The sequence below is a fragment of the Panthera leo genome, chromosome C1 (genome assembly GCF_018350215.1).
Source record: "Panthera leo isolate Ple1 chromosome C1, P.leo_Ple1_pat1.1, whole genome shotgun sequence".
Taxonomy (NCBI): Eukaryota; Metazoa; Chordata; class Mammalia; order Carnivora; family Felidae; genus Panthera; species Panthera leo.
In genome coordinates, this window is record NC_056686.1 from 204,839,613 (window position 1) to 204,862,020 (window position 22,408).

At 45.6% G+C, this 22,408-nt stretch overlaps 1 protein-coding gene and 1 long non-coding RNA gene across 3 annotated transcripts in view; one reads left to right on the forward strand and one right to left on the reverse strand.

Annotated features, from left to right (window-relative positions):
* Window positions 1-22,408, reverse strand: part of PAX3 (paired box 3) — a 97,154-nt gene that overhangs the window by 72,375 nt on the left and 2,371 nt on the right. Inside the window, exons 3-4 of one of the 2 annotated variants that reach the window (XM_042950280.1) lie at window positions 21,718-21,847; window positions 20,434-20,568 (exon numbers count right to left, since the gene is read on the reverse strand). In XM_042950280.1, the coding sequence (XP_042806214.1) occupies window positions 20,434-20,568; window positions 21,718-21,847 (265 nt within the window). The remainder of the gene's footprint in view (window positions 1-20,433; window positions 20,569-21,717; window positions 21,848-22,408) is intronic. The other variant, XM_042950279.1, reaches the window with a different exon arrangement.
* LOC122226693 lies at window positions 17,570-20,126 on the forward strand. Its single transcript, XR_006205723.1, has 3 exons — window positions 17,570-18,131; window positions 19,013-19,096; window positions 19,266-20,126. It is a non-coding gene; the product is annotated as an uncharacterized LOC122226693 (long non-coding RNA).

Here is a 22,408-nt window from a genome sequence, read left to right on the forward strand (position 1 = left end):
CTTTTGTCCCTTGGCTATTTGCCTAGCTGTGGACAATAAGGCAGGAAGAAAAGAAGCAGATTGTTGGAATGGCCCTCAATAAACCTAATTATGACATGTTGACTGCCCTCACCATGACAAAGTCAAGGGACCCAGGCTTATTCAATTACCCTTGCCAGGTTTCCCTTTCAGACCTAAAGTTATCCTTTGACTGTTTGTATTTCTGAACAGTATTCATGTTCATTGTGAAAGAAAATCCCCCGGACTTTGAGGGGTTTTTAAGTTGATGCTGTTATTGTAGCTAATTTTTATTAACTGAATGATAACATGATAAAGAAATAGACTTTTGTGATGTAATAAGAACAAATCAGTGTGTGCTGAAAGTTACACCTCTCTTGCCTTTCTCGTCCAGCCAGCCTGGCAGGACGTGTAACCTGAATTAATAAACAAAATAATTTCTTCAACCTGCGCGTCCCTTACAACATGATACAGAGTCTAGCGCCACAGAACGGGACTGTTGCTTCGATGTGATTCTTCTTAACTTAAAAAATAATAATGACACGATTTTGGGGTGTGTGCGTGTGTGCGTTTTGTTTTGTTTTGCTTTTTAAGCGCCAAGAAGGTTCTTTGCCCCATTAACACCAGAGAACATAAGTTCATTGATACCTTTATGCCAACAGCTATTTCTTCAGCTGTTTGAGATAGACAGGATGAACAGTATTTAATTAAAACTCTGGCTGCTGGTTGGACGAGCCCTTTCCTCCTCGAACAGATTGTTCGGAGATCACGCCAGTGGTTCCCGCAAAGCCAGTGTATAAAAGCTGTGTGTCAAGTGAACAAAAGAGTGGAAAAATGAAGGAATGCCAAAAATCAGCTCCTGATCCATCGTAGCTTTTAAGTCAACTGGGTCTGATAGAATTAATATTCAATTGTATTTAAAGCTGCACAAAGCTTAGCAAGAACAATTGTTTTGTAGGTTACAGCATCCCTCGGTAATTTCTTTTTCTTTCTTTCTTTTTTTAAATTTTCTGTTGAGAAACTCATTGTTCTTTTTAGGTAATCTGGCAGCCCTTGGGACTATAAGAGAATAAAAGTTCAACCACAATATGACAAAGTAGGTGCTATAATTTCTTCAATTTGTTCGTCAACTCATTCCCTTTGTTAGAAAATTCCCATCGTTTGAATAAAAGCGAGCCTAAATCGTAATCTGCCCTGCTAGCGAATTTGGACTTTGGCGTTTATTTGCTTTCTAGGGAAATTACTTTTTTAATCCTAATGTGAGAAATCAACTTCACAAAGGACCTTGAGAAATGAAATAGACGGTATCCGCAGCGTTTGAAGAACGTTCAGAATAAGTTCTCTCTAGAACGTTTTCTGCTCAGCTAGCCCCTCTCCTTGCACACAGCAACACTTTCATTTTCTCCGAATCCTAAACGGATATTTTTAATCTCAAGCACCCAAAATGAACCGTACAACAAAGTCTTTCAGCCTCGTTAACATAAATAATTTCAGCGAAATGCATCCCAACCTTGTATGTCATAGACTGTCACTCTACGGTTAGCTGTAGCATTTGATTTCATTTCTTCAGTGAATATCAATCTGTATTCACACTGACTTTAAAATCCCTCTGAGCAATCACAAAACAACCATAATAGCACTCTACTGAGAAACAAACAAACAAACAAAAAAAAAAAACCACACCTCTTTTAATAGCATAGCAGAAAACAGCAAATGCCTCACCACAAGAAAGTTGAAGTGTTCTTCCAAAGTGTTCAAATTACTTTAATCAACGAATGTAACCTCCTGTCTAAAGGAAGTTGAAAAATAAGTCTGCTCTTGCTACTTTATAGTGGAAATATTATCAAAATATCCAAGATGTCTCAATATTTTAACCTGAAGCATATGTATTCCTGCATTCCCTAAAACGCTTTAATGTTTTCATACAGTTAAATAGAATGGCAACTCTTCTCCGAATCTCGAATCTTGCTAGCACTTCCCTAAGAAAACATGAAAGAAAAGTAAGTGGAGGAAATCAAATACTAGATCGAGCACTGCTCACCACCCCAAACTTGGCAACGCATTATAAATGCCTGCCGTTCTAAAAGTTATGTGGTTATCTTACTATTCAAACTATATTAAACAAATATATGCCATAACTCACCAAATCAACTTGTTCAAACCTGCTGGGAGTGCAGTTCGTGGGCAGCGTAAGTCAGAGGTTGGCTTATGGATACGGAAAGGGGAGTCGACAACCTGAATTGTTTTGATTTGTATGGAGTTACTCAACAAAAATTCTAATGTTGGCTAAGAGTAGCTAAGATCAGATTTCTTCTTTAATCTGCAGGTCAAGTGGTGACTTTCTCTCTTATCACATAAAAATTTTCATTTGCGATTCAAAGTTCAAAATCGCAATACATTGGATCTGACTACAGGCTAATGACTAAGAAAAACAGAAACAAACTCTTTCGTATGGTAAACAGTAGTTCTTATTATTCTGAACGTATAAAGGGGTAGAGTTCCCCTTCCTGATGTTCTCGTTTTATAATGTTCAGCTTCTATTTCAGAAGATTAGTTGATATTTTGTAGCAATATTTGCTCACACGTGTTTCCACAAACCCATTTGTTTAAGATAAGGAAAGCCTCAACAAACCTTGAGCCATAGATTATCAGATACGTAAGAAAAATTATGCATGCAGAGATTAGTCTGGATAGTTTCATGCTCTAAAAATTCTTCAAAAAATAAATTTTCACAATGCATTTTACATTGTTAGCTTCGTCATTTTGCCTCTGCAGTGAAGGTTCACCATCTTTGAATGATTCATCGTCTATTTTCAGAATATAGACCTAAAAAGTCAATATGTAGATGTTGACTCCTCAAATAATTTTCTTCCGCAAAAAGAAAAGAATAAAACATTGAAGAGAAAAAAAAAATTCAAATCTCGTCTCGATAGGCTATGACATCTTGCCTTGAATTGTTTTCAATGCAAGAAAATTATTTCTTACATTCTTTTCAAATTTCTAAAACGCTTAATTGCAAAGGCCTTGCAAAAACAACAAAAGTTTTCGGATTTGAAATTATATACTGTTTAATCTTTGAGTTTTCTCTCAAACTCTACTATGCATGAAAAAATTTAATTGATTCAAATGTGATTTGTTTTTAATTCACGAGTGTCTATGCGTGTCTTTTAACCCAAGGCAAAAGAAAAAAAAAAAGCCACTTTATCTGATTTAGTTTTTGACAACTACTGATGGGGGAGTTAATTTATGTTTAAAATACGACAGCAGAATCAGATGAAGTGAACGCACCATTGTCTGATTCTCTCTCCTCAAGCCCAGCTTCCAGCTCTGACTTGGTCAGCTACCAGAAATCTCATGTGTCCCTCTCCGGTCACAGGGAAATATGTCCAGACACAGATGATTTGAAAGAGGGAATGTTACTGTCCTGCTTCAGCAACTCTAGCTTAAGGGGAAGCTCTCCAAATAATATCCCCAGGGGTTTCCAGACGCTTCTGGAAGCCACGGTTTTGACAGGAGTTACAAGAAACCGTGCACTGCCCCACGTGGACGGGGAAGAGCCAGTGGGTCCACCTGTTCAACAGTACAGCAAGCTTCTGTTCCCACCCTCACCGTTCCAGCACCTGGAATCCTTCTTTCCACAGACGAGACAGATAGGAGTTCCTTCTAAGACATCCTTGCCCTGATTCTCCGGCTGCCCAGAGGCCCCACTGTTTCTTCAAACAGCTGCCTGGGGCTCCCGGCTGAGTCTGCTGAGAACAGACGCGACACGTGGCCGGAGCCACCACGTCCTGCCAGAGCTGGGGCAGACCATACCCTTCACCTCGCCAATGCCTCTGTTCTCGGAGGAAAGGAGAATGAGGCCCAGAGAGGGAAAGCAACCTGGTCATAGCAATGGTTTTGGAGACCTACAAGAAACATCTAAAAACTGCCCAATCCAACTTCTACAGCTGAGGAAATCAAAGCCTCCCCCCCTCCCACCCAAAATTAGGGCTCTTGCCCACCTCCCTGTGTCCAGGGAGTGGATGTTCCTCATCTTCTGGTAAGGAATCTGTCCAGGATCCCTCTAAGGGGCTCCCTGCAAGGACCTAAGATGCTGTCCGATATCAGGGCCACATGGGTAAACTCTCAGTAGCTCAGACTTTGGTCCCCTAAGTAAACGGGATAAGGCATGAGAAATGAGGAAGCATCCTGGCCAACTCTAAGGCCTAAGACACAGTGGAGGGAAATTGAGTATTATTATTATTATTATTATTATTATTATTACTACTACTACTATTTTGCTCTCACACAGGTGTACCAGGCCGTCTCCATGCTCAGGGACCATCTCTGCTCACTTCTACCTTTCCTACCCGAAACTAAGCAAGGACAAGGATAAACACAGCTTTGAGGGACCTGAAGCTTTTATAGTTGAGGGAGCCCCTTCTGAGCAGTAAATACGAACAGACCTTAATTTTGCATCATTTGCCAAAAACCTAATGGCATGAAGACGCTGTAGGTACCCTTCCAGAGCCTGGAAGGGCCCACGCAGGTGAGGAGCCCCGGAACTCAAGGTTCATTCACTGTACGATACGCTCACCTCTCTGACAAGGACTCGTCTTTTATCCTCCACCTGAGGAGGCCTGGGGGAGATGTAGACTGTTTCTACATGCTTGAGCCTGCTGTCATTACCTAACACTTATAAAAGGTCGATCAAGTCTGAGTGATCAAGCCCCCACTTTGGGGGCTCAGCAGGAATCCAGGGTCATCAGTTAATAGTCCACCAACATGACAGGCTATTTCTGAACCCCATATATCATGGATGCAATAAATCCCAGCTGTTCCCCTGGGGCGCTCGTGGCATACATTCTCCAAAGCATCGTGTTGCTGAGGCTCTCCAGGACTCCAGTACTGAGAGTCTAGGAGTCTCTGGCCATCCAGAAGATTCCTAGAAGTGCTTCAGTGCACTTGCCAGAAGCTTTCCCAGCCAGTGGATCCATCATGGCTGCCCCTTGGGCCCTAGTCCTCTAGAGGAGGGAGCCTCACTTCTTCTGACCTCTGCCATCTGCCCAGGTGGCACTAAAAGCATAAGAGCTCAGATCAGATGTCTGTTCCTTAGGAGGGTTTTGAGCTCTGAGGCAAGATAGGCCCCTCAGTGCCCTCCACGCCTGTGGCTGTAGGCCAGAACAGACCCTTTCTGTTCTTCAGGAAGTCCAAAGGACACAAGCCAAGGCCCTTCCCTGGCACCCAGGAAGTGTGGAAAATCTACCTGCGATGGAGAATGCTCTCGGCCCTACCTGGACCTGCCTCCTCCTGGATAGCTCAGTGGTGTACCACACCCGGGCAGGCCATACTCACCAGCAAGAAGCTCCCTCATTTCAGAACAAGTCTCACCACTCACAGTGAAGAGAGGATCCACAGGGGTGTGATTGAGGGGCACCAGAAACCCATCCCTTGCCCCCACCCCCCACAAAAATGTCCTTCCTACATGGACACCCGGAATTCTACCACTGGAGATTCTTTCTTCCATGGTAGGTTATGAGCTCCCAGGGTCCTTCTGGAAACTGCCAACATCCCAGGAAGAGGTAATGGGTTGAGTCTCGACGTGAACGAGGAAGAGTTGGTGGAAATAGGACAAGGGGTGGGGGACACAGGGAAGGAGAGGAGACGACATCCAAGACCGACCTCCCTCTTTTTACCCCAGGTCAGCCCAGAGAGCCCTTTGTGAAAGGAAAATGGGGGGAAACATTTTCAAAAGATTTGAAAGGCAGAGCATTGGGGTAGGGAGATTTTCAAACATCCCTGTAGAAGGCCCAAACTTGTTCCGGTAATCTCGTTTCCTATACACTAAAGTTTGATGACAGTTCTATTTTTCCTGAAGCTTTTCCAAAAGGATTTTCCAAGTACCAGGAATTGCAACGTGAAAGATTGTCATTGTCCTTCCTAATGAATTTAATTTGGGTCTTCAACTAAAGGAAAAAATAAAAAGGATTCATTTCCGGGGGAAAATTGTTAAACTAGTAACATTAAATTATAGTAATTCAATAAAATGATAAAGTTAGACAGCAAACCAAATTCAGACCAAATTTGGTGCTCTGTGTCATTTGTATTTTGTAATAGGGAAATTGTTCCTCTCCTTATCTGCCCAAGGTATATGCTAATACCCCATTAGAAATAAAAGCCCGTTAGGGGTGCCTGGGTGGCTCAGTCGGTTGAGCGTCCGACTTCGGCTCAGGTCATGATCTCATGGTTCGTGGGTTCGAGCCCCGCATCGGGCTCTGTGCTGCCAGCTCGGAGCCTGGAGCCTGGTTCAGATTCTGTGTCTCCCTCTCTCTCTGCCCCTCCCCCGCTCATGCTCTGTCTCTGTCAAAAATAAATAAACATGAAAAGAAAAGAAAGAAAAGCCCGTTCAGGGACTTAGTTTCAATTTCCCTAAAAAAGGACATACCCCATGACACAGGTGCACCAGGTAATGAGGACTTGCTCCCACCTGCACAAGAGTTGTATGTCCCCACCCTCTACTGACCACCACATGAGCCTCTGAGGGACACAAGGTGAGGCGGCCTTCCCAGCCACCAACTGGCTTTCGGCTCAGGAATGGCCTGAGACACACCAGCTGACAATTTTCCACAGGGAAGAAAAAGACACTGAGGATTCAGGGCCCAGAAAGTTCCCCGAGAAGAGCCCAGAAGCTAAATCCCAAATAGGCCAGTTGACTTTCCAGCCTGGCCTCCATCTTGGAACCCAACCCCCAGTGTGTGTGTGTGGGGGGGGGGGGGGGGGGTGCCAATACCCAGCATCCCCCCTAAGCCCTGGACTCTTCAGCCTGGCTCTTTGTAGTGTCTGACCTGATGCTGAGATCCCAGTCTTCCGTTTGCCATCTTTTTTTCAGACAAAAATTCAGCAAGTATTCAGAGCTTGGCAGGGCCAGCGACCACAAGCAGACATTGGCTTCCAGGAAGAAACCATAGAAGTTGCCTTTCTGCCGCCCTCTGACAAACGTGTGCCGTGCGCACACAAACCCCGGATGTGCCCTGTCTGCACAAAAGCCAAGCAAGCCCACCGCCTGGAAAGTTTCCACACTGGATGGCTTCCCAAATCATATTCCTCTCTGGCATGTTGCTAGTCTGCCGGAGGCACCGTGAGGAGACCCCATTTATTTGCTGGACTTCCTGAAATGGACCCCCAGCCCCTTTTAGAAATGGTCTGAGAAGATGTTAGAAGTTCCAACATTTTTCAAATTGAACCAATGATTCCGGACCCTGAGGTCCCATTGACTTGGGAATCACGAAATGGAAAGTTGAAGTATTTCCCCTAACGAATTCATGGGTCCCTTTTTATTGGGAAGAAAAAAAAAAAAAACACGGCAAATGTACAAATCAGAAGAGGGAGCTGCTCTCCCACCAAAATCCCTGCTCGCTGACCCTGAGCCAGCCCGCTGGAGAATGTTCTCCCGGTACCTGTGCGGATGAGAACCGTGTAAAGACGCGTCAAGTATCTCAAGTTCGGTTACTCTGCCGACACAGCTCTGAAAACCGCATCTTTCCCAGGGTCTAAATTTCTGTTGGGAACGTCACAGCAGTCTGACAAACAAATCAACGTTTCTTCAAACTTAACCCCTCCCTAGCCACCCCCACCCCCACCACCCATCCTATGTGGAGAGTTGCCTACTTTTGCCGGGAGTAATCAGAGGTCACAAATTATGGGCCTGATTCAATCCAAATTACGCACCGAGCTGGGAGAGGGCAGGGGAAAAAAAGCTGCTTCTGATGCTTCTCAGCTCTTCACAGATGCTCTGGACACCAGACCTGTTTGCATGTTCAAACTGACTCCTTTAGATTTCCATAAGCAAGTCAGAGAGGAAGCAGGGAGAGGACGGAGAGGATCCACCTAGCTGCGTTCTGTCGAAGCACACACAAAAGTTCTAGCAGAAGAACTCACCTTCCTGCCACTGCCTGGCACAACCGTGCTCCGGGGGCCGGGCGGCAAGAACGGTCAAGAAAGAAGACGGGTTCTGTTTCTCGGTAATTTTTGTTTTTTTAACCAAATCAAGATTTTGATTCTCAAAAGCAAATCCTAGCTCCTAGCTTATTCTCCCATTTCTGCAAGGCCCATTCCTAAAAAGGAATGACTCGAAACATTCACTTCATAACATTTATTGGCGTTCACATCTTCAGTTTTCCCAAGAGGGTTTGCAGCGGGTTGTTTTTCTCATAGGGTTGGAACACAGCTCTCTCTGGCTCATTTCACAGACTCGGACTTCCAGCTTAGGTAAGCCAGGTACTTAACAGCATCAACAACTGAATTCCTGGGCATCAGATTGAAGGGAAAATAGGCTGAAATGATTTGAGGGAGGCGAGGTATGTGCAAAAACATAAAAAGTCCTTTGTGCATAGGAGGGAATGGATACATGCCCCTTAAGAGTTTGCAAAATTAAAAATCAGCCTTTCCCAAACTCGAGAAACCCCCGAGAGCACCGGGCCAGCCCGTCTCAAGAATCAGAAATACAAGACGTGTTTTACTATTCATGACCTGCTCTCTTACTAGTTCAAACCGAATTTGGTGACCCTGAAAGACAACTTCTCTTTCGTAACTAAACCATCAGGATAAGTTGCCACTAAATTGTTATAAAATTAGCCATAGTTTTTCCAGCCCAGAAGGAAAAATAACTAAGAAGGCTTAACATAAATATGTTAATAAATGATGGGGGTGGGGAGTGAAGCGAACAGTAGATAAGAAAAAAAGAGGAGGGGCGCCTGGGTGGCTCAGTCAGTTAAGCATCTGACTTCGGCTCAGGCCACGATCTCACAGTCCGTGAGTTCGAGTCCCGTGTCGGGCTCTGTGCTGACAGCTCAGAGCTGGGAGCCTGTTTCAGATTCAGTGTCTCCCTCTCTCTCTCTGACCCTCCCCTGTTCATGCTCTGTCTCTGTCTCAAAAGTAAATAAACATTAAAAAAAAATTTTTTTTTAAAAAGAAAAAAAAGAGGAACCAAAAAGTCAAAGAAAAAAGCTTTCCTGGGATTTAGAGATTTCTCCATTTGGAACAAAAAGAGAGTAGAGGAAATTTCCAGAGTGTAGTCACTATTGGAAGACCAACTTCCTAAGCAGAAATTTCAAAATCTCGGCTCCTATAAACACACAGCGGTAGAGAAAACTGTTTCATTTCTCTCGTGCACGTAACCAGCATGCTCCTGCTCCATGCTAAGTATCCCATGATTTGTTCTCGACACAGTACTAAAATTCCACCAAAGCCACCAAAGTTGCAAACACTTTCTCTTTGTCCCTACCATGGAGGAATTATTTTATAAATAAACTCACACACGTTAGATTGGACACTATCTAATGCTAAATAAATCACCTTTTGCCATCGCAAGGGAATATTATACAGCTATACAAAAGGCTGTGGAGACCATCAGACCCTGATGTGGAGTAATTGCTGAGATATAGTCTCAAATGGAAAGAAAAAAAAAAAAGCAAGGCACAGAATAGTTTCTAAAGTGAGCTACCATTTGTGCAAAAGGAGGGAGAATATTTTTTAAAGAGAGAGAGCAATGTAATTATTTATGTGTAGACTAGAGGGGTGACCAAGATACTGAGGGACATAGATGGGAAGAAAACCTATTAACACCTGTTCCTGTAAATCCTTCTGTATCTTTGGAATTAGGCGCAGAGTGAATGCTTTACTCAGTCAAAGTAAATGGGACGATTTAAAAATGAAATCTGACAAAGTATATATTTCTTTTGAACGTTTGCATCAACAAGAGTACAATCCCCGGAATAAAAGAACGCTTCCCTTTTGAGGCTGAGAGTTGGTCCCCATAATCCAGGAGTCCTCTTGCATCTAAAAGCCTTGGGGGGGGGGGGAGAGGGCGCAGGGGTGCAGCACAGTCCAGAAGGAAGGCCCAATGGCTCGACAGCGAATTTTTATCAGTTCACTGGGGGCCGCCTGCCGGGACGCCTAAGCCCCAACAGCTGCATAAACTGGCTGTGCCCCAGCCTGACCTATTTCAGAGACAGGTCAGACCAGTGCATGCGGGGATAAGAAAACAACCTTCCTTTTCTGCAGTGGCTGCACCAGCAAGGCGCTCCAGCAGGGGAAACGCGGGCCAGGAGCTCTCCAGCCCCCTCCCCGCAAGCCTCACAAGCCAGGCTACTTTGTTTTCAACTCTCCAAACGGCACCCCGGAAAACACAACACACAAGTTCCCGAGCTCGGGGAACTGGATGGAGGGAAATCGAATAGAAAGGTCACCGAAATGTATCCTCCAACTTCACGAATGCTATTTTGGAAAGTTTCTTTAATATTTCTGAACTCGAATTTGATAGGAGAGGGGTTAAGAAGAATCATGCACAAAGAAAGAAGAATGCACAAAATCTCACGTGCGGAGCTAAGGAGATATTTAAGAACACGGAGGGGGCTGAAGAGGGGACAGACAGAATGAGAGATGATGCCAGACCAATTCCGGAAAATGCAGCATTGCAACAGAATTTCACAAGTAAGAATGCATGTATGAGACCGATTTTCAAACAACAACTTGTTTGTCAATCTCTGGAGAGAAAAGAACTTGTGCAAAAAAAAAAAATCGAAGAAAAGTTTGATATGGAGGGCTCTTAAAGAGCCAAGTGAATCTAAGAGAGAAAAGTAATCTTTGTAGAACTAGGAGAAAAACATAATTTAGAAATATCTTTTGACATCTCAGTGAATGGCTTTAGAATTTTGTTATTTTTCTTATCTATTAAGACAATAAAATCTGTTACATTAAATAGTTGCTTACAAACTCAATCTTTTTGACTCAGTGAAAGTGGACTCTGTGTGTGTGTGTGTGTGTGTGTGTGTGTGTGTGTGTGTGTGTGTGTTTCTTCATTGTTGCTCCTAAGCCCTGAATTAAGCTTTTATCTGCCTTTGGGCAGAGCCCATCTGCCAGCAGGCTGGTCATTTTCTGCACGTTCAGAAGGTTTTCTCCCCCAACATTTTGAGTGTTCCTATCATACGTGTAATTTGCACATAACTTGCATTTTCTCATTTTCTTCTCATATCACCCTGGGAAAGTAGTATGATGTGCCCCATCTTATAGACTTCAAAGCCGAAGTTCAAGGGGATCACACCTGAAGTGTGGTTGGTCTCAATTTTAGAGTAAAATAAGGGAGGCAAGGCCCCTTTTACTTTGGGTACTGGGCTCTTACAATGCAAGCAAAGGCAGGAAAGAAGACTTTGGGTGTGATTAAGTCAGAATATACAAGAAACACTCAATCAGGAAACTGGCCAAGTAGGAATTCAAAAAGAAGAAACCTGTTGCTTTTCTTATAACAAAATGAATTGGACCAATTAATTTTCTTTAGTTCAGGTTAAGCTCAACCATGGTAACTGAGACACACACACACACACACACACACACACACACACATGCCAAGATTTTCTTAATCATGGTAATATATTTGAAAACTGGCCAAACTTTAATATGTTTGAAGACAGACTCCATAAGTCTACAGTTATTTAAAAATAAAATGCTTTTGGGGGTGCCTGGGTGACTCAGCTGGTTAAGCATCTGACTTTGGCTCAGGTCATGATCTCACAGTTTGTGGGTTTGAGCCTTGCCTCAGGCTCTGCGGTAACAGCTCAGAGCCTGGAGCCTGCTTCAGATTCTGTGTCTCCCTCTCTCTCTCTCTCTTCCCCTCCCTTGCTTGTGCTCGCTCTCTCTCTCTCTCTCTCTCTCTCAAAAATAAATAAACATTTAAAAAATGTTTTTTAAAAAAGATAAGCCCTATAAAGAAAATAAGGAAGATATTAATATCCCCATACAATGCCCAAGTGCCTGTCGACTGGATAAGTCATGTCTATATTAGGGTTTGCCAAAAAACAGAGATAAGAAGGGTATATATTGACTGTACTATTAGCATTGCGGTGTACGTATAAAATCACTAGCCTACGAATGCAAGCTTTCTATTAAAAATGCAAATTTGTGGGGCGCCTGGGTGGCTCAGTCGGTTAAGCGTCCGACTTCGGCTCAGGTCACGATCTCGCGGTCCGTGAGTTCGAGCCCCGCGTCAGGCTCTGGGCAGATGGCTCAGAGCCTGGAGCCTGTTTCCAATTCTGTGTCTCCCTCTCTTCTGCCCCTCCCCCGTTCATGCTCTGTCTCTCTCTGTCTCAAAAATAAATAAACGTTAAAAAAAAATTTAAAAAAAAATGCAAATTTGTGCGTGACCATGTAAATATTTACTATAAAAGTACATTAAAAACCAAACCAATCCCACTGGTTTAATTGCACAGCAATTAACTTTCTTTTCTTAACTATTCTACCCTAACTTACTTATTATTTCCATCTAACGACATAAAGGCAAGGACATTTAATTCTGCGGCAGTTTCCAGAAATATGCCTACCAGCCGATTATAAAAATTCTGAAAATTTACATTTAAGCCTCCGTAAAACTATACTATTTGAACTCCCAATATGACCCTGGACATTTGTTAATGCTGAAAATCAGTGGTATTTCCTCTCCCTCAGCCAAGAAGAGTCTCTCCTATCCTCGTCACAAAGCGTTTTGAACAGCTATTTTTAAATGGAATCCATTGATTACCCCCCTAGAACTGAGATTTTATGTTAATATACTGTTGTAGATGCATTGAATCTGGCCAAAGAAAAGTGCATATAGTCACAAAATCCCAAAATATAGGTGAAGGAGACAAATATACAGCTAGCTTCTTGTTGCCTGTCATGTCTTCTAATTTGTTTTACTGAGGGAGATTGATTCCTCAATCACTGCAGTAAGGAGGACATAAAAACTCAGACTACTTTGATCAAGTTGCTTCACCCCAACGAGAAGAGTTTCTTTGTTGTTGTTTACTTAAAATCCTGCAACAAAAATCAAAATGCTACAAACTTTGCTACATGCAATGTGCAGGATAAAACTCTTTCTCAAGATTGCCCTTCTTAGGAGAAATGTGCATTGAATCAAATTCTAAATTTCGCATCACCCTTTTATTATGAGGCACTTTCTTCTACCTTAAAGAGAAGTGGTCACTTCTATCGCAGAAGTCTGTTAGTCTTAGTTTTTATCAGGAAGGAAGGAAAACCAACATTGAAGGTACAAATTCATAAAACCTTTCCTCAAGTGTCCTCAGCAACTGCTTTGCATGGTTTTCATATCTGCTTCTGACAATGATGACGTTTCTAACTCCTCTCCCCTGAACATATGTTTTCTAATGTTAATGGGCATTTTGATAACTGTGCGTGTTCCAGTAACAAACTGGAAATTATATGTTTGGGGAGCATAATCCTAATACAGATAATTTGAGAGAAAGATTTCTTAGAAGACAGAGGTCTTGATTCCAGCAAAAGTTCCATGCTTTTGAGGCTCAGTGTTTGGCCCGACACCACAAGGCAGAGCTGAAAGGTGCACTGTGACCCTCTCCACCAGAGACTGGCAGGTACAGGGCAAGAAAATCTTTCCCAATAGAGCAGAAGATGGTCCTCTGTTCCTGATTTGCTGTGCATCTTCCAAGAGAAAGACAACTTCTGAAATTCCCTTCCACTTTCTCTGATCATAGTTCCTCGGTGAAAGGCAGCCCATCCTTTTTTTTTTTTTTTTTTTTACAATAATATCAAATCGTATTCCCCCCCCCCCAACTTGATTGAGATATTATTGACATAAGCCAATTCTCATATCAGGAATTCTGCCTTGGTACTGAGATCAGACCCAGTTTGGAGCTCGATTCTGCTGCCCCCCGCCTTCACAGTATAGGAATACATAGCCTGATACCCAAGGGGGAACAGTCACTTAAGCTCCATATGTATATTTCATATACATGTACATATGACGTATGCAACAAAGAACGCCCTAATGCTGCATCTGGACCCAGGACAGGGTAACCATAACAGATCTGAGCTGACTCACACTTCCAGCTTAATCTTTTTCAGACAGTTGCTCTACACTGAATGATTGGGACTATATCAAAGAACATTTGAGCACAGGTAGGTTATTAATTAATTGGGAGATGATAATGGAATAGAAAATATCCACTAGTAATTCTGTACGTCAAGACTCATCTTGTTCAAGAGTGAATAAGAAAGAATAAAAACAAAATAAAATAAAATAAAGCCCTATGCACAATTATTTAGGACTTCAATGAACACAATCAGAGAAGAAGATTCAGAAAGACAGATCCACGATGCAAATTTGAATAGCCAAAGCCTGAATCTGGCATAAATTTCACAACCTCAGAGTGATTTGTTGGAATTTGCAAATTAAGCACAGAGATGGTATTTCTAAAAAAGGTCTTGCAGGAATTTTAACTCTCATAATAAAAGAAAAATTTATCTAGATATATTGAATTCTTAAACTTAAAAAAAAAAAGTCTAATAGTTCATCTAAACATCAACAGCTAAAAAGTCATAAAATCATTCAGGGAAATTTTTTTTCCTAGCATTAAACAGAAGGGCTGAATAAGAATTGGGAGGTTGTGCTATTATCTCAAATTCTGATGACTCTAGAAAGTGTAATCCATTGGACAAATAAGTCTTTGTACAACTGGATATAGTTTACTGCCAGCATAATTCATAGTGAGCAACTTATAAACTCTAACGATGCACAAACTATACACAAATACATATCGACTCCTACATTATAGAGGGTTAAAAATATGCATGAGACTCATGTAAACAAAAAATATAGAAGCACATGTAGAGAAACATACTTAGTGTAACTCCCAGTTTCCTGTGTATTTAACTAGTCCCCACCTAGTTTTACATAAAAATCTGACATCTTTCCTTTCCATCCTTCCAGCTTTGAGGGCAACTTCAGCGAAAGCAAGTTCCACGTTTAGAAATTTAGGGATGAGAGAATGATAGGTGCCATGCCTCCGGCCACCCTCCAAAAATGAGAATCTACTTGATGATAAATTCACCATCTTAGCCTAAGCTCTAAACAAGAAATCACCATAGGATAATTAAAAACACCCCATGCGTCTCTTCTCTACAAACCTACGACGTGTAACTGGTTTGGGTTCCTATTTCTTAAAGAGAATTTGGCCAATCCTCCTTAGAGATTTCAGAGGAAAAGGAGGATTTTCCAAGACAGATAAGTTGAAATGATCCCGCTTTGATCTCTGTGGTTAAGAATCCCTCACAATAGAAGATGGCCACTGAGGGGCCGCGATCCCGGCCTTTTAATGCGTAACAATGCTATCAACAAACAGCTACTTAATCAATATTTGGCCAGAGCTGCTGAAAACTTCCTTTTCAGATTTTAATTCCTAGTTGTAAAACAACCCCAGAGCAGCCAGTGAGATAAGGCATTAAACTGACTGCTTAATTGCCTGTTAGTGTCTTGTTAGTTATATATGTACATTCTTAATGGTTCTTTAATCTTTATTTACCCACATAAATAAGTTACCTGTCTAGAACCCCACCGAACTGAACCTTCTCTGTCCTCAGTCCTGAACAAACTTTGTCTCACTCTTTGTTTAGGGCTGATGTTGCGACTTTTAACTTTCATTGGCTATTTACTTATGTGCAGCTTAAATATTTAACCTTATGGTTAGGAGGGATTTTTTTTTTTTTTTTTGTCTTGAAAACATATTTATTCATGGAAATTGAGTTCAGTGGCAACGCTCCTATTCACCTGATTGATTTCCACATATCCCACTCTCCTGAACCGCGGGGCACTTGCTGGTTCCGCCTCACCGCCCCGGTGGGTTTTATTGCGAAGCCCTGGGGACTCTTAAATGACCCTTCAGTAATTATTACGCACTTGAAGCCCCTAGTCCCCGTTCCGGTGCTATCAACAATCAAATCAAGCCCCAAAATAAACATACGATTTCAAGCATTAATTAGAAAATCTGCATGTTTTCAATAAGGCCAGAAAGTAAGCATACAGCAGCCAAACAAACAAACAAGCAAAAAAGAAAAACCTGCAAGATCTGAACTCTGGTGGTTTTCTTTTTTCTTTCCTCTTTTGTTTTCTTTCTTTCTTTCTCTCCCCCTCCCTCTCCCTCTCTCTCTTTCTCTCTCTCCCTCTCTCTCTCTCTCTCTCTCTCTCTCATCATTCCAACAGGAAAATCGCTACAATTACGTCCCTGAAAAGGACCCAGCCTGGTGTTTTAATTTAATTCAAGTGCTGATATTTCCAATACACTTTTACATGGGTGCTATTTCCTTGTTGCGTATTTTAAGGACTTCAGAAAACATAAACTTCACTCAAAAGACTAGAAGGCGACATTGGGGTCAAATTTAGGATTCTGACAAACGGACTTGGAGAGTGGCCTGTCCACTTTAATAAAGGTTCCGATGCCACAAACCTAAGATCTTATACCCCGGGATTTCAGTCTGTGGGAAAGTTCCTCCCCCCCTCCCCCGCTTTGCCTCGCGCCAAAACGTCCTTCCCTTGCTAAGTCGGGGGGAAGAAATGGCCTTCGTTCCTCTCGACTTCAGTAGCGCCCCCGTCAATGATAAAGTGTTCTTTTCATGATTCCATTGGAAACGAAATATTTCAAGGGCCTTTAAAACTTTTGTGCGTTTTTACTTGCTTTATCTTCTGCCCCGCGGAAAAACTGACAGCGTCCTAGTTATTTCAGAAAAGCTCGCAAGGTTTCAAACAAAACACGAGCAAAACTTTGGTCACTTTCACTTTCTCAAACAAACAAACAAACAAAAAAACAAAAAAACCACACAGACCTGCTTTTCATAAATGTCAAATAGGAAGGGAGAGATATGAATGGAGTATAAGCCCCAACCGACCTATGCTTGCGGTCTCTGAGCTCAATCTTTGAAACTGTTGCAAACCTCCCACGCTCACTAGTGATTTTTAAAGCGGGAAAGGAAAGTCCTAGGAAAGTGTATCTCCAGCCTCAATCAAAACATCAATTGGGCAATCTGGCCTCTCCCCCCCCCCCCCCCCCCCCCGCACTCCCGAACTGCCACATCAAAGCCTCTGCAACAAGTCGGTAATTGTAATGTTGCATCTAAATATTTAAGCGAGAGTCTTGCCGTCGCGTGTCCATTTACAGTCCTCATCTGTCCTCTAATTCCATTACGGCACAAAGCAAAAATGTTTCCCAAAACTCACAAACAGGAAAAGCGTCACCCTGCTGGAGGAGGAGGAGGGGGGAGGGAGGGAAGGAGGGAGGAGGAGGAGGAGGAGGAGGAGGAGATGATGAAGGAGCACTTTCTATTGATTAGTCACTGCTTTTGTGTTAAGGGCTTTCTTTAAAATAAGAAAAAAATGGGGGGAGGCTGCAGAAATTTCACTAATGTGAGCCTCAGGCAAGAGAGGGGGGAAAAAAAAGGAGAAGAAGGGGGGGAGGCGGGCTGTGTCTAGATGAAAGTGAGAAGGACATAAAGGAGGCAATTGAGTCGGCTGCAGCCCGGCGAGCTAAGCTTCGAGCCGGCCGGAGCGCAAGGGAGGGGGCGGCGCGGCGCGGCGCTTTGGCGCAGGGCGCAGGAGTGGGGGCCGACCCATTGTGACGGCGCCCGCGGGCCCGCTCCGCCGCGCTGGGGGAGGAACAGAGGCGCCCATTGAGTGGCCGCGGCGGAGGCTGTGCCCACAGCCCCCGATGCTGCGACCGGGGCTTGGCTCCTGCGACTGCGCCTGTTCCGATCACGGTGCTGGCCGGAGGGCCGGGACCAAGCGGGGTGGGGGTGGGGATGGGGGGCGGTTTGCTGTCCCCCGGCCTCCCAGCTCTCTCCTTTCACCCGGGCAAAGGAGCTGGAAGGACGGACGGAGGAGGGCTGCACAGCGTCTAGTGCGCTCCAGGGCGCAAGGGCCTGAGCGCGCCGAGTCAGCACGCCGCGCTGCCCTTGGATTGGGCAAGGGACGAGGGAAAGTTGAGAAGGTAAAGGGGGTCACCTAGAAGAAAGGCCAAACGCTGGAGAAAAGCGAAGGCAGTTCTGACCTCTTTCGGGGTGCCTGTCTTCCTGTGCCCTCGAGTCTGACAAGCGGAAAGACGTCTCCTGGCAAGCCAGTCTCAGCTTCCGTCGCCCCCCTTCCCGACCCCGCAAGGAAGCTGGAACCTCCAGAGAGAGCGCGTCCCCTGCTCAGAGCACCCAGAGGTCCTTTCTAGGCCAGCCTCCTCCCCCTCCCCCAGAGAACTCAGACCCCTTTATCAACATTCATCCCGTTTTACAAGCGGGGGCAGTCGATAACTTTTGGTGCCCAAAGAACAGAGGTAATTTTTTTAGGTTCCTAGATTTCCCTTTAAACTATACTTCACTCCTACACTTGTCCTTTCTCTGGGCCCCATATGCCCTCCAGGGCTTATCTGGAAAGGGAGCTAGAGCCGCTAAAGAAACGGTCGCTGTATCCTCTCTGACAACCCCAAATTAAATTAGGCTTCAGCCTCCGCGGAGTGTGTGTGTTTTCAACGGCACAGCCCCCGCTGGGGAGAATACTCTGATTTTAAAAATGGTAGCAATTGCCCTTGAATGGCAGCCGGCCCAGCTAGACGGCCCAAAAGACTAGAAACATTTTGTAGGTGAAATAGCCACTTTTTCCACGCTGGAGAGTCCATAAAACTTCCTGGCGCAGCAGCTATTGGAGCTCATTGAATAATTCATCCCTCATTGCAAGCCCATAATGTCTATTCTCAGCCCTTTGTGGGGCTGTTTTCTCTTCTTTTCTCCTTGAATTATAAAAAGGTTGCCTTCCTTTGTTCACATCAAGCTGCTGCGCGCTGGAGCTTTGTCTGGGCCGAGCTAAAGTGTGAGTTTCAATGGACTCTCCAGGCTTTGTCTCCCAAGTTCATCTCCAAGTGTAGATTGTGTAGAGAAGGCCTTCTTTGTAAAAGCTGGAAAAGTTGTACAAATGTTTGACCAGCTCATTTGGGGCGTTTTGTCTCCTGGGCCTCGGTTGCCTGTGCTGTGAGGGAGCGGCCGCTCGGCCGCCGGTGCCTCCAGCAACAAGTAGCAAAGCCGTGCCCCCCACCCCCCCTTCCTGAGCCTCTCTGATAGCTCTGGGCTTCTTGCCCCTGTGCCCGCAGGGGCCCGTTGGGTTTGGGATTAGCTGGTTCCTCTCCTTCCTCCCTCACCAGTACCTCTCTGCTCCATCTAGGTCTGGAATAAAAGCTGGGGTGTCTCCTCAGAGACTACAGCAGCAAATCGCCCCTCCCAGAGGAGAGGCTTAGACTAAGACCTTGTGAGTCCCCTGCTTTAAAGGGAGGGAAACAACAGCATGTGTATCTCCCTGCCGTGGTTGGGGGTGTCTTTTCTTGGTTGTCCGTGTGTACCAGAGCATCTAGGCTTCTGTGTATCCCTGAAATCTGCTGTTTGGGTTTGTAACATCTAAATCTGAGTGTCCCTTCAAGGTTGTGTACAGAGCTGGCATCGGTTCGCAAAGCTGCTGCCATCCGCCAGGTTGGGCAATGAAGGCAAAAGCAGTAACCAGCTTTCTACCCGCAGTCCTGACTCTGGAAGCCACAGTCCTGACTCTGGAAGTCACAGCGGGTGTTCAAGCCCATCTGGAGAGCCGCCTGCCCTTCTAAGGCAAGTCAAAACTCATCTCTACCCACCAAAGTCCAGGCCCAGAAGCAGGAACTCTAGGCATGGCTGGGACTCCAGGTGCCTCCCCACCGTCCATGCCTTTGAAGAGGTGCAACCATCCCCAAGGCCAAAACTGCTCACGGGAAAACTGCTGCAGGGACCCCTTTCTGGTTCAACTTCTACCTCCCCTGGGGGGCTGCCTTTCCTTGGGCGGGGGCGGGACACCTTTAGACTCTCCAGACCAAGTGCTGCAGGTAGACGAGAAGGAAGCCGCACTTATGGCTCCAAAGGAGAGACTTTCTCTTGATGATGCCAGGTCACAGCCAACAGGGAGCAGGTGGCCTGTGCCTTCCCGTGGAGACAGGGTGCCAAAACGGCGGGCCCAAGAGCCCACCTCTTAGGCTGGTTTTACTTCCTAGACACACACAGAAATCCAACCCTATCGCATTTGAAAAACAATTTAAAGCACAAAACAGCCAACTTACATGTATGTATGTATAAGGCACGGAATTTGGGGGGCCCCCCGCGGCGCCAAAGAGTTTTGAATCCTTCTCTCCCCGCCCTTCCTCTGATAATGGGAAACTCTGGAAATCTGGGCCTTTCCTGAGGGCGCAAAAGTTCCTTCAGCTTCCGGGGACTCACAGACTGTCCCCAGCCCCTCAACCCCCCACGCCTGGTCCTGTATACCTGAGGGCAAGTGGGAAGCCCTTCACCAAACCGCAGCTCGCGGTTCCAGACTCCAAGGGGCTGAGACTGGTACAGAAGAAAGGCTTACAAAGTAGAAAAAAAAAAAAAAAGACCAGAGATTTTTGTTTTAATTTCAAGTGCGTCTCTGGTCCTTCATGTGAATGCTCCGTACGCGGGTGCAGTGGGTACCAAGGGAGAGACCTTGACACCAGCGGGAGCTGGCCGGCGCTCTGGGCGCCGACGTCAGAGAGCGGACGTGGCCGAGGCGCGGGCCTCCGTGCGCCGCCCGAGCGCGCCGCCGCTTACCTCGCTCGCTCAGGATGCCGTCGATGCTGTGTTTCGCCTTCTTCTCGCTCTCCTCTGCCTCCTTCCTCTCCAGGTCAGCCTCCTCCTCTTCGCCTTTCCCGAATTTACTCCTCAGGATGCGGCTGATGGAACTCACTGGAGGCGCGGGGGGGAGGGAGGGAGCGCGGACGACTGAGCCGTGCCAGGCCGGGCCGTAGGAGCCCCGAACCCCCGACCCGAGCCGTAGAGAGGCTGCCTTGCACAACTCGCCTGTGTCCTCGCCTGTGTCTCCGTCGTTCTACCACCCCATTCACCCGCCCACTCCAATCCCCCCACCACACAGTCTGCACCTATCTACGCGGAGCTACTGGGACCCCGAAGCCTGGGAAGCCCTCACCTCCCAAGTTAGGGCCGGGAGCCGCCGTCTGTGTCCCTCTTGGCAGAAAGCATTCCCCTTTTTGACCCTATAGACGGGGCTCTGGATCTCCAATCCAAGAGAACTCTCCGGCCAGCCCACCACCCCTACCACCACCTGGGTATTGGACCCCCTCGGTTCGCGTTAAGGGAGGAAGAACCACAGCGGACCCGTCCCCTGCAATTCAACGTTTTTTTGAGGCTATAAAGGGTTTAAATTTCAACTGCAGAATCGTTTCCTATTGTAAAAAATCAAAAGAAAATGCACTCTCCCCCATTTATTTTTTCCAGATTCCAGTCTGGTAAACAAATCCATACTCTGAAATATCTCGTTCTCGCAGGGGTGGTGGTGGGGGGGAGGGAGTTTCCTTTTAATTAAAAACAAACTCTCCCGCGCGCCCGCGCGCTCGCCCTGCGTTCGCCCCTCTCTCCGCCTTCCCCCGGCTGCCGGGGGCGCCGGATGGTCCCTGGGACTCTCGGGAAAAAGCCGGGCCGTTGCCGAAGCCTCCCCTCCTTTGCGCACTAGGCAGAGCCTGGGCTGGCGCGGCCCCATCTCCCTTCGGTTGGGGTTACCAAAACATTTGTTTCTCTTTAAAAGGGAACATCAATATTAATAAACAGTTGGCCTCCGCCTCGCGTTTCCTGCTTTCGTCCTCGACAGAAATCCTCTTTGGGGAGCCGTTGGCGGTCTCTCAACCCCAGGACCAGCAGCTCAGCCCTCCCTGGGTAAAACACCCAGAGCGCGTCTGGCTCGTGAATATTTCAGGGCCCTGGGAGGGGCTGCCTCCGGATCGCCCGGATCGATCTCTGGGGTGATTGTGGCTTGGATGACCCGCCCGGGGAATAGCGACTGACGGCGGCGCCTGGGGAAGGTGTTAATGGACCTCGTACCTGAGGGCACAGTGTTTCGATCACAGACAGCGTCCTTGAGTAATTTGTCTCGAATTTCCCAGCTGAACATGCCCGGGTTCTCTCTTTTGTATTCCTCAATTTTCTTCTCCACGTCAGGCGTTGTCACCTGCTTTAAGAGAACAGGCAGGCAGGCGTTGGTACCCAGGACTCTGGGCCAAATGTGGTGGCCCCATCGCCTCCAGGCCCGGTGGGATGCTCCTTCCTGAATCCCCTGGGAAGGTCCCCCTTGTTAGCAAAAGGACCCCGTTCTCTGGAGCAATTTACTTTTAGGAAGGGGTAGAAATGAGATCACCTCACCCCTGTCGACCCTGTTCCTCCCTAGGTAAGCTTGGGCACTTAGGATAAATTAAGAAGACTTATAACATCTTGGGGGAGAGGGGTTTACTTTCTGATCCCTGAAAATAAAGTCAACTCCTTACACAGAAACATGAAAACGAAACTAAAAAGGGGAATGTCTAAAGGAGAAGCAGAAAAATCAAGTTACAGCTACAACTCGCACCTCTCCAAAAATAAGCACAAGATTTTAGCTACCCTCAAGAGCAGAATGCAATGTAAAAGGTGATTATATGGGTTTTAAAAAATCAGAGTGGATAAACAAATACGGGTAATTTGAAACACTGGGTCTTTTTTTTCTCTCTCTCTCTCAATAAAAGTTGTTTCTAGAGATTCT